Source organism: Anomaloglossus baeobatrachus, chromosome 6, assembly GCF_048569485.1.
Source record: "Anomaloglossus baeobatrachus isolate aAnoBae1 chromosome 6, aAnoBae1.hap1, whole genome shotgun sequence".
In the NCBI taxonomy this organism is placed as follows: Eukaryota; Metazoa; Chordata; class Amphibia; order Anura; family Aromobatidae; genus Anomaloglossus; species Anomaloglossus baeobatrachus.
Window position 1 is genome coordinate 565155149 of NC_134358.1, and position 18402 is coordinate 565173550.

General features: G+C 49.6%; 1 protein-coding gene across 1 annotated transcript in view; it reads left to right on the forward strand.

Annotated features, from left to right (window-relative positions):
- Positions 1-9090: 9090 nt before the first annotated feature.
- Positions 9091-18402, forward strand: part of LOC142243985 (uncharacterized) — an 89021-nt gene continuing 79709 nt past the window's right edge. The window contains exon 1 of the mRNA XM_075316170.1: positions 9091-9187. Coding sequence (XP_075172285.1) covers positions 9091-9187 — 97 coding nt within the window. The remainder of the gene's footprint in view (positions 9188-18402) is intronic.

Consider the following 18402-nt stretch of genomic DNA (forward strand, 5'->3'; position numbering starts at 1 on the left):
TCCACATGAGCAATGCAGGTGACTAGTGTCTCCATACAGGATGTGAGGAGTGTGTGCGGAAGAATGGGCCAAAATCCACCTGAGCAATGCAGGCGACTAGTGTCTCCATACAGGATGCGAGGAGTGTGTGCGGAAGAATGGGCCAAATCCACCTGAGCAATGCAGGTGACTAGTGTCTCCATACAGGATGTGAGGGGTGTGTGCGGAAGAATGGACCAAAATCCACCTGAGCAATGCAGGCGACTAGTGTCTCCATACAGGATGTGAGGAGTGTGTGTGGAAGAATGGGCCAAAATCCACCTGAGCAATGCAGGCGACTAGTGTCTCCATACAGGATGCGAGGAGTGTGTGCGGAAGAATGGGCCAAATCCACCTGAGCAATGCAGGTGACTAGTGTCTCCATACAGGATGTGAGGAGTGTGTGTGGAAGAATGGGCCAAAATCCACCTGAGCAATGCGGGTTACTAGTGTCTCCATACAGGATGAGAGGAGTGTGTGCAGAAGAATGGGCCAAAATCCACCTGAGCAATGCAGGTGACTAGTGTCTCCATACAGGATGTGAGGAGTGTGTGCGGAAGAATGGGCCAAATCCACCTGAGCAATGCAGGTGACTAGTGTCTCCATACAGGATGTGAGGAGTGTGTGTGGAAGAATGGGCCAAAATCCACCTGAGCAATGCAGGCGACTAGTGTCTCCATACAGGATGCGAGGAGTGTGTGCGGAAGAATGGGCCAAATCCACCTGAGCAATGCAGGTGACTAGTGTCTCCATACAGGATGTGAGGAGTGTGTGTGGAAGAATGGGCCAAAATCCACCTGAGCAATGCGGGTTACTAGTGTCTCCATACAGGATGAGAGGAGTGTGTGCAGAAGAATGGGCCAAAATCCACCTGAGCAATGCAGGTGACTAGTGTCTCCATACAGGATGTGAGGAGTGTGTGTGGAAGAATGGCCCAAAATCCACCTGAGCAATGCAGGCGACTAGTGTCTCCATACAGGATGTGAAGAGTGTGTGCGGAAGAATGGGCCAAATCCACCTGAGCAATGCAGGTGACCAGTGTCTCCATACAGGATGTGAGGAGTGTGTGCGGAAGAATGGGCCAAAATCCACCTGAGCAATGCGGGTTACTAGTGTCTCCATACAGGATGTGAGGGGTGTGTGCGGAAGAATGGACCAAAATCCACCTGAGCAATGCAGGCGACTAGTGTCTCCATACAGGATGTGAGGAGTGTGTGCAGAAGAATGGGCAAAAATCCACCTGAGCAATGCAGGCGACTAGTGTCTCCATACAGGATGCGAGGAGTGTGTGCGGAAGAATGGGCCAAATCCACCTGAGCAATGCAGGTGACTAGTGTCTCCATACAGGATGTGAGGAGTGTGTGCAGAAGAATGGGCCAAAATACACCTGAGCAATGCAGGTGACTAGTGTCTCCATACAGGATGTGAGGAGTGTGTGCGGAAGAATGGGCCAAAATCCACCTGAGCAATGCAGGCGACTAGTGTCTCCATACAGGATGCGAGGAGTGTGTGCGGAAAAATGGGCCAAAATCCACCTGAGCAATGCAGGCGACTCGTGTCTCCATACAGGATGTGAGGAGTGTGTGCGGAAGAATGGGCCAAAATCCACCTGAGCAATGCAGGCGACTCGTGTCTCCATACAGGATGTGAGGAGTGTGTGTGGAAGAATGGGCCAAAATCCACCTGAGCAATGCGGGTTACTAGTGTCTCCATACAGGATGAGAGGAGTGTGTGCAGAAGAATGGGCCAAAATCCACCTGAGCAATGCAGGTGACTAGTGTCTCCATACAGGATGTGAGGAGTGTGTGTGGAAGAATGGCCCAAAATCCACCTGAGCAATGCAGGCGACTAGTGTCTCCATACAGGATGTGAAGAGTGTGTGCGGAAGAATGGGCCAAATCCACCTGAGCAATGCAGGTGACCAGTGTCTCCATACAGGATGTGAGGAGTGTGTGCGGAAGAATGGGCCAAAATCCACCTGAGCAATGCGGGTTACTAGTGTCTCCATACAGGATGTGAGGGGTGTGTGCGGAAGAATGGACCAAAATCCACCTGAGCAATGCAGGCGACTAGTGTCTCCATACAGGATGTGAGGAGTGTGTGCAGAAGAATGGGCAAAAATCCACCTGAGCAATGCAGGCGACTAGTGTCTCCATACAGGATGTGAGGAGTGTGTGCAGAAGAATGGGCCAAAATCCACCTGAGCAATGCAGGCGACTAGTGTCTCCATACAGGATGTGAGGAGTGTGTGTGGAAGAATGGGCAAAAATCCACCTGAGCAATGCAGGTGACTAGTGTCTCCATACAGGATGCGAGGAGTGTGTGCGGAAGAATGGGCCAAATCCACCTGAGCAATGCAGGTGACTAGTGTCTCCATACAGGATGTGAGGAGTGTGTGCAGAAGAATGGGCCAAAATACACCTGAGCAATGCAGGTGACTAGTGTCTCCATACAGGATGTGAGGAGTGTGTGCGGAAGAATGGGCCAAAATCCACCTGAGCAATGCAGGCGACTAGTGTCTCCATACAGGATGCGAGGAGTGTGTGCGGAAAAATGGGCCAAAATCCACCTGAGCAATGCAGGCGACTCGTGTCTCCATACAGGATGTGAGGAGTGTGTGCAGAAGAATGGGCCAAAATCCACCTGAGCAATGCAGGTGACCAGTGTCTCCATACAGGATGTGAGGAGTGTGTGCAGAAGAATGGGCCAAATCCACCTGAGCAATGCAGGCGACCAGTGTCTCCATACAGGATGTGAGGAGTGTGTGCGGAAGAATGGGCCAAAATCCACATGAGCAATGCAGGTGACTAGTGTCTCCATACAGGATGTGAGGAGTGTGTGCGGAAGAATGGGCCAAAATCCACCTGAGCAATGCAGGCGACTAGTGTCTCCATACAGGATGCGAGGAGTGTGTGCGGAAGAATGGGCCAAATCCACCTGAGCAATGCAGGTGACTAGTGTCTCCATACAGGATGTGAGGGGTGTGTGCGGAAGAATGGACCAAAATCCACCTGAGCAATGCAGGCGACTAGTGTCTCCATACAGGATGTGAGGAGTGTGTGTGGAAGAATGGGCCAAAATCCACCTGAGCAATGCAGGCGACTAGTGTCTCCATACAGGATGCGAGGAGTGTGTGCGGAAGAATGGGCCAAATCCACCTGAGCAATGCAGGTGACTAGTGTCTCCATACAGGATGTGAGGGGTGTGTGCGGAAGAATGGACCAAAATCCACCTGAGCAATGCAGGCGACTAGTGTCTCCATACAGGATGTGAGGAGTGTGTGTGGAAGAATGGGCCAAAATCCACCTGAGCAATGCAGGCGACTAGTGTCTCCATACAGGATGCGAGGAGTGTGTGCGGAAGAATGGGCCAAATCCACCTGAGCAATGCAGGTGACTAGTGTCTCCATACAGGATGTGAGGAGTGTGTGTGGAAGAATGGGCCAAAATCCACCTGAGCAATGCGGGTTACTAGTGTCTCCATACAGGATGAGAGGAGTGTGTGCAGAAGAATGGGCCAAAATCCACCTGAGCAATGCAGGTGACTAGTGTCTCCATACAGGATGTGAGGAGTGTGTGCGGAAGAATGGGCCAAATCCACCTGAGCAATGCAGGTGACTAGTGTCTCCATACAGGATGTGAGGAGTGTGTGTGGAAGAATGGGCCAAAATCCACCTGAGCAATGCAGGCGACTAGTGTCTCCATACAGGATGCGAGGAGTGTGTGCGGAAGAATGGGCCAAATCCACCTGAGCAATGCAGGTGACTAGTGTCTCCATACAGGATGTGAGGAGTGTGTGCGGAAGAATGGGCCAAAATCCACCTGAGCAATGCAGGCGACTAGTGTCTCCATACAGGATGCGAGGAGTGTGTGCGGAAGAATGGGCCAAATCCACCTGAGCAATGCAGGCGACTAGTGTCTCCATACAGGATGTGAGGAGTGTGTGCGGAAGAATGGGCCAAAATCCACCTGAGCAATGCGGGTTACTAGTGTCTCCATACAGGATGAGAGGAGTGTGTGCAGAAGAATGGGCCAAAATCCACCTGAGCAATGCAGGTGACTAGTGTCTCCATACAGGATGTGAGGAGTGTGTGCGGAAGAATGGGCCAAATCCACCTGAGCAATGCAGGCGACTAGTGTCTCCATACAGGATGTGAGGAGTGTGTGCGGAAGAATGGGCCAAAATCCACCTGAGCAATGCAGGCGACTAGTGTCTCCATACAGGATGTGAGGAGTGTGTGCGGAAGAATGGGCCAAAATCCACCTGAGCAATGCGGGTTACTAGTGTCTCCATACAGGATGAGAGGAGTGTGTGCAGAAGAATGGGCCAAAATCCACCTGAGCAATGCAGGTGACTAGTGTCTCCATACAGGATGTGAGGAGTGTGTGCGGAAGAATGGGCCAAATCCACCTGAGCAATGCAGGTGACTAGTGTCTCCATACAGGATGTGAGGAGTGTGTGTGGAAGAATGGGCCAAAATCCACCTGAGCAATGCAGGCGACTAGTGTCTCCATACAGGATGCGAGGAGTGTGTGCGGAAGAATGGGCCAAATCCACCTGAGCAATGCAGGCGACTAGTGTCTCCATACAGGATGCGAGGAGTGTGTGCGGAAGAATGGGCCAAATCCACCTGAGCAATGCAGGCGACTAGTGTCTCCATACAGGATGTGAGGAGTGTGTGTGGAAGAATGGGCCAAAATCCACCTGAGCAATGCGGGTTACTAGTGTCTCCATACAGGATGAGAGGAGTGTGTGCAGAAGAATGGGCCAAAATCCACCTGAGCAATGCAGGTGACTAGTGTCTCCATACAGGATGTGAGGAGTGTGTGTGGAAGAATGGCCCAAAATCCACCTGAGCAATGCAGGCGACTAGTGTCTCCATACAGGATGTGAAGAGTGTGTGCGGAAGAATGGGCCAAATCCACCTGAGCAATGCAGGTGACCAGTGTCTCCATACAGGATGTGAGGAGTGTGTGCGGAAGAATGGGCCAAAATCCACCTGAGCAATGCGGGTTACTAGTGTCTCCATACAGGATGTGAGGGGTGTGTGCGGAAGAATGGACCAAAATCCACCTGAGCAATGCAGGCGACTAGTGTCTCCATACAGGATGTGAGGAGTGTGTGCGGAAGAATGGGCCAAATCCACCTGAGCAATGCAGGCGACTCGTGTCTCCATACAGGATGTGAGGAGTGTGTGCAGAAGAATGGGCCAAAATCCACCTGAGCAATGCAGGTGACCAGTGTCTCCATACAGGATGTGAGGAGTGTGTGCGGAAGAATGGGCCAAAATCCACCTGAGCAATGCAGGCGACCAGTGTCTCCATACAGGATGTGAGGAGTGTGTGCGGAAGAATGGACCAAAATCCACCTGAGCAATGCAGGCGACTCGTGTCTCCATACAGGAGGAGTCTGAAGCTTCAGCACCAACAAAGGCTTTTCTACAAAGTATTACATACTTGTTCAATACTTCCCTGTGTTATTCATCACTTTGTTATCTGTGGTGTTACATAGGACTGCAGGTGACATATTCTACATTATCTGTACTCAGAGATATCACTGTTATCTGTGGTGTTACATAGGACTGCAGGTGACATCTACTACATTATCTGTACTCAGAGAGATATCACTGTGTTATCGGTGGTGTTACATAGGACTGCAGGTGACATCTACTACATTATCTGTACTCAGAGATATCACTGTGTTATCTGTGGTGTTACATGGGACTGCAGGTGACATCTACTACATTATCTGTACTCAGAGATATCACTGTGTTATCTGTGGTGTTACATAGGACTGCAGGTGACATATTCTACATTATCTGTACTCAGAGATATCACTGTTATCTGTCGTGTTACATAGGACTGCAGGTGACATCTACTACATTATCTGTACTCAGAGATATCACTGTGTTATCTGTGGTGTTACATGGGACTGCAGGTGACATCTACTACATTATCTGTACTCAGAGATATCACTGTGTTATCTGTGGTGTTACATGGGACTGCAGGTGACATCTACTACATTATCTGTACTCAGAGATATCACTGTGTTATCTGTGGTGTTACATGGGACTGCAGGTGACATCTACTACATTATCTGTACTCAGAGATATCACTGTGTTATCTGTGGTGTTACATAGGACTGCAGGTGACATATTCTACATTATCTGTACTCAGAGATATCACTGTTATCTGTGGTGTTACATAGGACTGCAGGTGACATCTACTACATTATCTGTACTCAGAGATATCACTGTGCTATCTGTGGTGTTACATAGGACTGCAGGTGACATCTACTACATTATCTGTACTCAGAGAGATATCACTGTGTTATCGGTGGTGTTACATAGGACTGCAGGTGACATCTACTACATTATCTGTACTCAGAGATATCACTGTGTTATCTGTGGTGTTACATAGGACTGCAGGTGACATCTACTACATTATCTGTACTCAGAGAGATATCACTGTGTTATCTGTGGTGTTACATAGGACTGCATGTGACATATTCTACATTATCTGTACTCAGAGAGATATCACTGTGTTATCTGTGGTGTTACATAGGACTGCAGGTGACATCTACTACATTATCTGTACTCAGAGATATCACTGTGTTATCTGTGGTGTTACATAGGACTGCAGGTGACATCTACTACATTATCTGTACTCAGAGAGATATCACTGTGTTATCTGTGGTGTTACATAGGACTGCAGGTGACATCTACTACATTATCTGTACTCAGAGATATCACTGTGTTATCTGTGGTGTTACATAGGACTGCAGGTGACATCTACTACATTATCTGTACTCAGAGAGATATCACTGTGTTATCTGTGGTGTTACATAGGACTGCAGGTGACATCTACTACATTATCTGTACTCAGAGATATCACTGTGTTATCTATGGTGTTACATAGGACTGCAGGTGACATCTACTACATTATCTGTACTCAGAGATATCACTGTGTTATCTGTGGTTTTACATAGGACTGCAGGTGACATTTACTACATTATCTGTACTCAGAGATATCACTGTGTTATCTGTGGTGTTACATAGGACTGCAGGTGACATCTACTACATTATCTGTACTCAGAGAGATATCACTGTGTTATCTGTGGTGTTACATAGGACTGCAGGTGACATCTACTACATTATCTGTACTCAGAGAGATATCACTGTGTTATCTGTGGTGTTACATAGGACTGCAGGCGACATCTACTACATTATCTGTACTCAGAGAGATATCACTGTGTTATCTGTGGTGTTACATAGGACTGCATTCGACATCTACTACATTATCTGTACTCAGAGATATCACTGTTATCTGTGGTGTTACATAGGACTGCAGGTGACATCTACTACATTATCTGTACTCAGAGATATCACTGTGCTATCTGTGGTGTTACATAGGACTGCAGGTGACATCTACTACATTATCTGTACTCAGAGAGATATCACTGTGTTATCGGTGGTGTTACATAGGACTGCAGGTGACATCTACTACATTATCTGTACTCAGAGATATCACTGTGTTATCTGTGGTGTTACATAGGACTGCAGGTGACATCTACTACATTATCTGTACTCAGAGAGATATCACTGTGTTATCTGTGGTGTTACATAGGACTGCATGTGACATATTCTACATTATCTGTACTCAGAGAGATATCACTGTGTTATCTGTGGTGTTACATAGGACTGCAGGTGACATCTACTACATTATCTGTACTCAGAGATATCACTGTGTTATCTGTGGTGTTACATAGGACTGCAGGTGACATCTACTACATTATCTGTACTCAGAGAGATATCACTGTGTTATCTGTGGTGTTACATAGGACTGCAGGTGACATCTACTACATTATCTGTACTCAGAGATATCACTGTGTTATCTGTGGTGTTACATAGGACTGCAGGTGACATCTACTACATTATCTGTACTCAGAGAGATATCACTGTGTTATCTGTGGTGTTACATAGGACTGCAGGTGACATCTACTACATTATCTGTACTCAGAGATATCACTGTGTTATCTATGGTGTTACATAGGACTGCAGGTGACATCTACTACATTATCTGTACTCAGAGATATCACTGTGGTATCTGTGGTTTTACATAGGACTGCAGGTGACATTTACTACATTATCTGTACTCAGAGATATCACTGTGTTATCTGTGGTGTTACATAGGACTGCAGGTGACATCTACTACATTATCTGTACTCAGAGAGATATCACTGTGTTATCTGTGGTGTTACATAGGACTGCAGGTGACATCTACTACATTATCTGTACTCAGAGAGATATCACTGTGTTATCTGTGGTGTTACATAGGACTGCAGGCGACATCTACTACATTATCTGTACTCAGAGATATCACTGTGTTACCTGTGGTGTTACATAGGACTGCAGGTGACATCTACTCCATTATCTGTACTCAGAGAGATATCACTGTGTTATCTGTGGTGTTACATAGGACTGCAGGTGACATCTACTCCATTATCTGTACTCAGAGAGATATCACTGTGTTATCTGTGGTGTTACATAGGACTGCAGGCGACATCTACTACATTATCTGTACTCAGAGAGATATCACTGTGTTATCTGTGGTGTTACATAGGACTGCATTCGACATCTACTACATTATCTGTACTCAGAGATATCACTGTTATCTGTGGTGTTACATAGGACTGCAGGTGACATTTCTACATTATCTCTGGTGTTATGTGTCACATTTATTTCGCTCCTTTATACACTGAGTCCGGATTGTGACTTTTTGGAGATTTCTGGCGTCCATGTTCGGTTTCCTTTTATATAGCTTTTCCCAATACTGTATCCCCGGCGTTCAGGTGACGTCTTATCTCCAAATTCTTTCCCAGTGAGGTTTTGGTGGATCGATATTGGTGTGAGGGGAACGCACCGCTGACTCCTCCCCGCAAATACAGAGAAATGGACTCTGTTCTCCAGGGTAAAGCAGCCCAGCACCGCCATGACCACGGGGGCAGAGGGTGACCCCACAGGCGGGCGTCCAGTGTAAGGCGACTTGTCGCTGGTGTCCGCTCTCTGGGACCATGGCCTCCAGGTCCTCCAGCCGCTGGCTCCACGTCTTGTGCCTCGTTATTCTCCAGAACTCACGGATCAGCGCAGAGGAGCCGGCGCCGAACAACGGTGAGTCCTCGTTGTACTACACATCTGATTTAGATGTAGCAGAGCTGAGTATCATTATTCATAGAATGAGGCAGTAAATGTGGTTTTATTTCTGCAAAAATATTTCTCTAAGACAAAAATTGTCACAATCCTATAAAATAACAGCCCCAAAGTCCGATGACGAATCCAGCTCTGCTACATGTCATTGTTTCTTGGTTCATATTGATCCTTCTAACGTCAAATAATTCCTCGCTGTCATCAGTATTTAGTTCTGTGGGATCTATGTCATGTCTGTAAGTGTTTTATCCTGTACTGACCAAGACTTACATATTTTACTATACTGCAGAGCCGCACTCACTATTCTGCTGGTGCAGTCACTGTGTACATACATTACATTACTGATCCTGAGTTACCTCCTGTATTATATTCCAGAGCTGCACTCACTATTCTGCTGGTGCAGTCACTGTGTACATACATTACATTACTGATCCTGAGTTACCTCCTGTATTATATTCCAGAGCTGCACTCACTATTCTGCTGGTGGAGTCATTGTGTACATACATTACATTACTGATCCTGAGTTACCTCCTGTATTATACTCCAGAGCTGCACTCACTATTCTGCTGGTGCAGTCACTGTGTACATACATTACATTACTGACCCTGAGTTACCTCCTGTATTATACTCCAGAGCTGCACTCACTATTCTGCTGGTGCAGTCACTGTGTACATACTTTACTGATCCTGAGTTACCCTCTGTATTATACTCCAGAGCTGCACTCACTATTCTGCTGGTGCAGTCACTGTGTACATATGTGGCGCCCTGGACAAGCCAGGACGTCACAAGCACAACACCAACACACCCCACACTCCCGGTCAGGCACACCGAAGTCAGACAAAAACCCTTGTTGCCTTCCTCCAGGGGCTGATGTCCACACCAGGGGGTGGAGCCAGGCAGTTGGCCCCGCCCACCGAGGAGTTCACAGTCCTGGAGGCGGGAAAAGTGAGGAGTTGAGTTTTGGAAGTGAAAGTAGAAGGAGGGAAGTAGCAGTTGAGCAGACTGGAGTTGGTCCGGGTGTGTGGCCCGGACGGATCAGCAAGGTTGGCAGACGCTGGTGACCGTCTGCAGGAGTGGCCTATTGGAGCTAACCGTAAGGACCGTGGACGGGTGGTGGCCCGGCAGTACCGGACTGGTACGCGAAGAGAAGCCAGCACCATCCGGCAGGGGCTTATGGACCCCGGCAAGGCTAGGAGTCGCCGTGAATTTGCCAAATCCGTTAGCGAAGGGAACCTCCTGGGTTTCCCAGCAGCCAAGTCCCGACAGAAGGCAACAGTCCAACCAAGAGAGGGAAACACAGTCACCGCCAAGGCTAAAGTTCCCAGGGCCAGAGCCTGCGGGCAAAAGGGGCTCCTTCAGCACCCATCCAAGCTGGGGAGCGGGTTACCGGTGGGAACCCATTGGAACCGTACACACTACATAGGTGCAGGGAAAGGCATTCACCATCAACCTGCCGGGAGGAGAAACACCGCAGCCGTCAGTGGGACCCGTCCATCCAGCCGTGTGTTTTACCGAGAACTGTGTCCTTGAAGCGATGGCCGAGAGGACCACCGCGGTGCAGAGTAGGTTACAGTACACAAGACGAGGTGCGAACAACAAGGGTGTATTTATTAACAGGCGGGGAAAGATGTGGAGAAGGCAGGTTCAGGCGCGGGGTATACAGTGGCAAAACGGGATTTAACAACACTTTTGTATTTTCTAGCTGGTCCGCTCAATAGCACGGTGCTCCAACTATTACAGGTTCAAGAAACACAAAAAACCAGTCAGGTACAATGCTACTCTACACGTAACCTCTCTGGCCTCTGCTAAACGGGCCACACGGATGCCGTGTTCTACCTACTGAAGCTTACTTTAGCCCCTAGTATGTGCACAATATTCAACTCACAGTGATGCTGGGGACGTGGATCCAGTCCCGGGGGCCCCCAACAGCAGTCCCATCTGAAGGTGCGCACGTCTCCTGGGCCGGGTTAAGGAGATCAAAATCTTCTTCTTGCTTCAGATTCCTCGCTTGTTCCCTGTTATCTGCAAGTCTCTCTCTTGATTCAGAAGAAAATTCCAATCCTCCGAGACACACCGGCTGTGTGTTCCTTCACATGCATCTAAAAGCAAAACAGAAACTCACTTCTCTCCTTACACTCAGGCTGTCCATTAGCACACTTTCTGCAGGGGGATCAGAACATTCCATTACCCCCAGACACGGGGAGGTTCCTGTCTCTTAAAGTGGCAGCGTGTTTCTTATTGTCCATAGCAGTAACACCCCCCAATATGCCTCCCCACTTAATGATGGTCGTCCTCGGCCATCACAGCTTCGAGCCCACTGTGTTTTGAAGGAAGGTTCAAACCTGTAGAGGAGACAACAATAGCAGTACAGCAGACCTAGTAAATTGTTCAACATATCGGATTGGTGGAACCCCTGCAGTAGACCTCTGAGATCTTCTAAGATCTTGACTATCAGGCCCGGCTTGACTAGCTTCCGGAGGAACACTTGCTGTGGGAGCTGCAGTGGAATCTTGGCTGGTCTCTTCTTCCCGTGGCGGTAGTGGCTCATCCATGGGATCTCCGTTTCCAGAAGGCTGAGGATCCCCCCCTGCATCGGGGACTGCCCACCAGTCATCATCGACTTCACACACGGATGACGTAAGTTCAGGGAGTGGGGCAGAGATTGCAGGAGATCTTGGCGTAGAAAGAGCTTCAGACCGGCATGGTCGCAACATATTTCTGTGTAGTACTCTAGGGCCGGACGCTCCATTCTCAATTTGCACCTTGTAGACCGGGCCGTCAGCATACACCCGTTCGATTACTCTGTAGGGTTGAACTTCCCATCTTTCACTCAGTTTACCCTTGGGGCGTTTCTCTCTGACTAACACTCGATCTCCAGGTTGAAGCGGTATCTCTTGAATCGGTTTAGGGCTCATATGTTCTTTCTTCTGTAGCTGTTGACAAGCCAACCGACGTATCGTCTGTAATCGTTGTCGATGTTCTTTCACCCACGAAGTAACAGTTCGTTCCATGAAATCCTCTGGCTGCTCCAAATTCAGCTCGATGATTTCTCGCCCAACTCTTCCAAACAGCAGTAGATATGGGGTGTAACCTGTAGTGGAGTGAACTCGGTTATTGTAGGCCCAGACCAGTTCTGCCAGGTAATCCGGCCAACATGCCTTCTTATCTTCCTCTAATGTTCTCAGCATTTGAAGTAGAGTTCGGTTGAAGCGTTCACATGCTCCATTGCCTTGGGGGTGGTACGGTGTAGTCCGAGATCGCTCAATGCCATACATACGACATAATTCCTCCATCACCTTGCCTTGAAAACATGCACCTTGATCGGAATGGATCCGCTTCGGGCATCCATACACCCGGATGAAGTCTTGGCAGATGGCCCGTGCCGCCGACTCAGCAGTCTGATCTCTAGTTAGTCGGGGTGACTACAGCGAACTTGGAGAAATGGTCGGTCATAACCAAACAGTATTGTAGTCCCCGAGTGGAGTGTCCCACGAGGAGATAATCAATCATCAACAGTTCTAGCGGTTCTTTGGTCTGTATGGTCTGAACGGGTGCCCTTTGTTCGGTGCTTTTAACGAGGTTGCATACTCGACATTGCCGGCAAACCTCTTCCACCACAGACTCCAACCTGGGGCAGTACACGTACTGCTGTAACCATTGGTAGGTCTTTGCAGGTCCGAAGTGAGCGCCAAACTCGTGAGCTTCCTTAGCTACCTCTTGAGCCATTTTTCCGGGGATGACCACCTGCCATCTTGCTTCTTTATCTTTTGGCTGTTGTCTCTTACGATATAACACTGATCCTCGAACTTCCAGTCTATCCCACTGGTGTAAGACACTCTTCATCTCGGCATCCAGATTAGCCCTTTCTTGTTTGTCTGGCTTCTGCTTCTCAGTTACCCAGTGTTTCATTTGTTGCAGCCCTTCCTCTGCATCTTGGACACGTCCCCATTCTTCATTCGTTCTCCCCAGGGACCGGGGCAGTGTGCAAGCCTGCCTACTTAACTGAGATACAACCACCAAGGGCCCAAACTTGCTAAAGTCTGGCGTTTCTTCCTCCTCTAATCATTCATTGAGATCCCCCACTGGGGTCTCCACCGTCACTCTTGACAGTCCATCCGCATTTGCGTTTTCGGTAGCAGGGCGATAACAGATGGTAAAGTCAAACTTTGCAAGGCGAGCCACCCACCGTTGTTCCAAGGCTCCCAATTTGGTATTCTCAAGGTGGGCCAGAGGATTATTGTCTGGCCGGACCTGGATCTTGGTTCCTGTCAGGAAGCCAGCAAATTTCTCTGTCATGGCCCACACTAGGGCCAGGAGCTCTAGTCGAAAGGAGCTGTAGTTGTGGGGGTTTCTTTCGCTGTCCCGCAGGGACCTACTGGCGTAGCCAATGACTCTCTCATGTCCATTTTGCATCTGAGACAATACTGCACCGAGTCCATGAAGGCTACCATCTGTGTACAGCAGGAATGGTCGGTCGAAGTCCGCATAGGCCAGGATCGGGGCTGAAGTAAGGGCATTCTTCATAGCCTGAAAAGCCTCATCTTGTCTCTGAGCCCAGGAGATGCCCTGGTTCTTCGACACTCCGGCAGTCCCCCTCAGCAGCTCGTTCAAAGGACCCGCCACCTTTGCGAAGTCTTTGACGAACCGGCGGTAATACCCGGCGAGTCCCAGAAATGCCTTGAGTTCTCTCACCGTTCGAGGGACTGGCCACTTCTGAATGGCCTCCACCTTTTCTGCGGAGGGTAGTACTCCATCTTGTGACACTGTGTGGCCCAGGTACTCGATCTCTCTCTTGAAGAGGTGGCATTTTTTGGGCTTCACCTTCAGGTTATGAGCCTGTAGTCTCCCGAGTACCTGTCCAAGCCGGTCAAGGTGTTCTTTGAACGAGGCCGAGAACACGATGATGTCATCCAGATAGATCAGGGTCGCTTCAAAATTTAGGTCTCCCAAGCACTTTTCCATCAGCCATTGAAACGTGCCCGGAGCATTGGAGAGTCCGAAGGGCATCCGGTTAAACTCAAACAATCCCATCGGGAGGATGAACGTGGTCTTGGCTTTGTCCTTTTCCGCCACAGGTACTTGCCAGTACCCGCTTGCTAGATCTAAGGTGGAGAAGTACTTGGCCTTCCCCAATGCCGTCAAGGATTCTTCAATTCGTGGTAATGGGTATGAGTCACGAACGGTACAAGCGTTGAGTTTCCTGTAGTCTACACAGAACCGGATGGTTCCATCCTTTTTCTTGACGAGTACCACCGGGGCCGCCCAAGGGCTCTGGCTGCCCTGCACTATTCCTGAATCCAGCATCTGCTTCAGTAACGTCTTTACCTCTTGGTACATCTTGGGAGGGATCGGTCGGTACCGTTCTCGAATCGGGCGAGCTTCCCCGGTCGGTATCTCATGCATGATGGCTTCAGTGCAGCCGAAATCTTCAGCGTGGCGAGCGAATGCGGCCTGGTTCTCCCACAGCATATCTTCTACTGCTTGCACATGCTCAGGGCCCAGCGATTTTACATCCACTTCCATCTGATCGAGGATGGCCTTTCCACTCCACTCTGGAGATGGCATCTCTTTGGCCCTCGCAGAGACTGCTAGGGTCCACCCCGCACCTTCTATCGGCGATAAGGATATCACTTTATGACTCAACACCTCGCCTTTATGTACGTACACCAGGGCCAGATCCGTCCCTCGAGGCAAGGTGGCCTCACCGGGGCCCACATTCAAGGCTCTGATAGGAACGCGTCCTTGTTGGACCACAGCTACCGTACGAGCTATAATAACTTCTTGGTCCACTCTTCCGGTTGCTACAGGCTGAACAATCACTTCTATCCCATTGAGATTGCGATAGGTTCCCACTGGGAGGTGTAATATACTTTCTCGGCCGGGAGGCAGGATTATAGGTTCCTTCCCAGGAGCCCTGATGACCCCTACCGTCTGATGAGATGGCACACTCTTCTGCGTCCCACAGACGCGGATCAGCCGTTGAAGTGCTTCTTGTGTAGGCTTATGTGTAGTAGCTTGCTTCCAGTATCCGGGTCCCCGTTTGGTGAACATAATCTGATCTAATTCACGTAGGACATTCATCCCCAATATTACAGGTACATCTTCGTTGATGGGCTCGGGGACTAGTAGGATCCCTTTTCTCCCCACTTCTTGCCCACAGATTCGAACATTCATCCACACAACTCCTGTGACCGGGATCGGTTGTTGATTAGCAGCAATCACCCGGATCAGTGTCTCTTTCTCTGGCCTGGCCAGTGTCTGGAAATGTCGATTGAAGTATGCTTCTGGCATCGTCGTCACTTGTGACCCAGTATCTATCAAGCAATTCACTGGGACACTCTCGAATTCAGCACGTAGGATGGGACAACCAGCGATCAAATGTTCGTTATGATACGGAGCGGCCTCCCTTCTCGCCTCCCCCGCAGAGTGCCGCACTACTGCGGGGGCTGGTAGTTTAACGATGGCTTCCGTTGGCTTTGAGTGTTATACCGGCACCCCCTGGCAATATGCCCCCGACCTCCACATCCCCAGCAGTGGATGTCTTCTCCTCGCTGGGGAATACCTCGTGCCTCTGGTGGCTGACGAGAGGAAGCCTGCAGCCTCCAGTCCCCCATTGGTAGAGCCGAGGAATTGAGTGAGTATGATGGGCCAGGTTGGAAGGAGGAGGGTGCAGCTGGGTAGGGATGTTCACCAGACAAATCCGCACAACCCAATTATAATATACAACACCTTTATTTAGTACACTTGTACACTTGTACACTTTGGAATTCCTGTGCACCCACGTGCACCCATGTTCTTATCCTTATGGACTGTGGCTGTCTGTTCACCAGCCACCTTACAGGTTTCTAGCACAATTTTTCTGGGGTATAACTACCCTGGGTGGATTATTGGCCACCTTGTTGGTTTGGGACTGAGCTATTTAAGATCAAATTATTGTATGGGTCTGACTAGGCTGTAATTGGCTCAGGTTCCATTTGGTTGCATGGCTCTGTAGGATATCTTGGGGCAGTACTATATATATTGTTATGCACTTCGAATGTGAGTCCTTTGTATGCTCTGGCATAGTAATCCCCTGTGTTTTGTAGAAACTTGTTACTGGACATAACATTGTCCTGTATCATCTATATATGTGATCCTTTATTTGCACTAGATTTCATATATGGAGTTGCTTAACAGGGGGACGCAGGCCTTTCTTACCCTTGCAGTATACATTTAAACTGCATGGTTATAAGTTTATTTTACTATAATATCTGTGGGTGCCAGGTTGGTGTTTTTTCACGTTTTAATTGTTTTTATTGTGTACAAGTGTACTAAATAAAGGTGTTGTATATTATAATTGGGTTGTGCGGATGTGTGCAATGTCTTTTTCTCCCTGTGCCTATTTATAATTCTCATTGCACTTCCAGCACCCCTCTATTGCACATATATATACATATGCTGCTGTGGTGCACTCCTCTCTCCCTCCACCAGACAAGTCCCTGATTCTTTGCTCCATCTGGGTCAGCTTCTCCTGTACGTTGAGAACGGATTTCTGTAAATCTTGCACCACCTGGACCAGTGCCACCTGGCAGTTTGGGTCCACTCTGGAGGTGGCGGTTTGGACGCGCACCACCCCAGATGCGTAACTTTCTTCTTTACTTCGGGCTACTGCTTCTGCTAGGATTTGACGAAAAGTAAGAGCCGGATTCGCTCAGACCCGTTCTGCCAGGGCTCACCGCAAGGATACGCTAAGCAATCCCAGAATAAACTGTTCCCGGAGTATCCGGTCGGTAGAGCCTATGCCGCCGAGTCCATCTGACTCCTTTCTCTGGACCTCCGCTAACACTTCTTGTAGTGCTGTTGCATACTGAGAGATCCCTTCTTCTTCCCGCTGCAGCCTCGAAAAAAATTTGGCGCGAAGATGTCCCGCGCTAGCAGTCTCGCCATAGATCTCTTCCAAGAATCCAACTAACTCTTTCAGGGTACTACGGGTGGGTTCTGGTTGTAGACAGACGTTTCTACGGGCTTCTCCCTCTAGGGCAGTCAAAGCGATGTCCACCTCAAGCTCTGGGCCGATGTTATACACTTCCAGGGTGCTCTGCAGCCGGGACACCCAGTCACACAGTGCCATGTTATTGCCATCGAATTTTGGTAGCACACAAAATATGGTGCCCATTGGAAGTGTCCTTGCAGGGGTTCCACCATTGCCCACAGCACCCCCATTAATATTAGTGTCGCGGGCGGAGGAGGGGACGCCGCGCTCTCCCACTGCTGCTCGGGTCCGGCTGGCACTGCGGCCTGCTGCTGCCGCTGCTCGGTGGCTCGAGCGATGGGCCGGATCCCGGGGACTCGAGCGGCGCTCCTCGCCCGTGAGTGAAAGGGGATTGGGATTTGGGATATTTTATTGTCCGTGACGCCACCCACGGTTGTGGTGATTTGTTGACACCACCGCTGCTCTGTATGGGGATCCCGGGAAGGATAGTATGGAGCAGCCAGTTGTTGTGTTGCCCCTCCGTGGGTAGGGGTTGGTGATCCCGGGGCCCAGTGATGAGGTGGGAGATGCAGGGCTTGGTGGGCGCAGGGACGCTGGGGCAGCGCTGTGCCTTGCGGCACTGTGGTACTGACTCAGCCTGAGACGGTGACACAGTTCTCGGTAAAACACACGGCTGGAAAGACGGTTCCCACGGACGGCTGCACTTGCTTTCCCCAGTAGGTGACAGTGATGTCCCTTTGTCCTGCACCTAATGTTTCTGTGTTGGTAGCGATGGGTTCCCACCGGTAACCCGCTCCCCGGCTTGGATATGGGCCGGAGGAGCCCTACTTTGCCCGCAGGCGCTGGCCCTGAGAAACTGGTGCCCTGGCGGTGGCGGTGTCTCTCTGTAACGGTCGGACTGTTGCCTTCAATCGGGACTTGGTTGTTTGGAGACAGACGTCCCCTTCACCGATGGATTTGGCAAATTTACGGCGACTCCTAGCCTTGCCGGGATCCGAGAGGCCCCTGCCCTGGTGCTGACTGTCCTTTGTATACTGCTCCAGACCGCCGGGCCACTACCCGTCCGCGGTCCTTCCAGCAACCTCCGAGCAGTCCCCCTCCAGACTGTCACTGCCGTTGCTGACCTTGCTGACACTGTCCTGCACACAGCCGGACCAACTTCAGGCTTTTCTACTCTCACTTTTACTCTTTTCTTCTTTGCTCCACT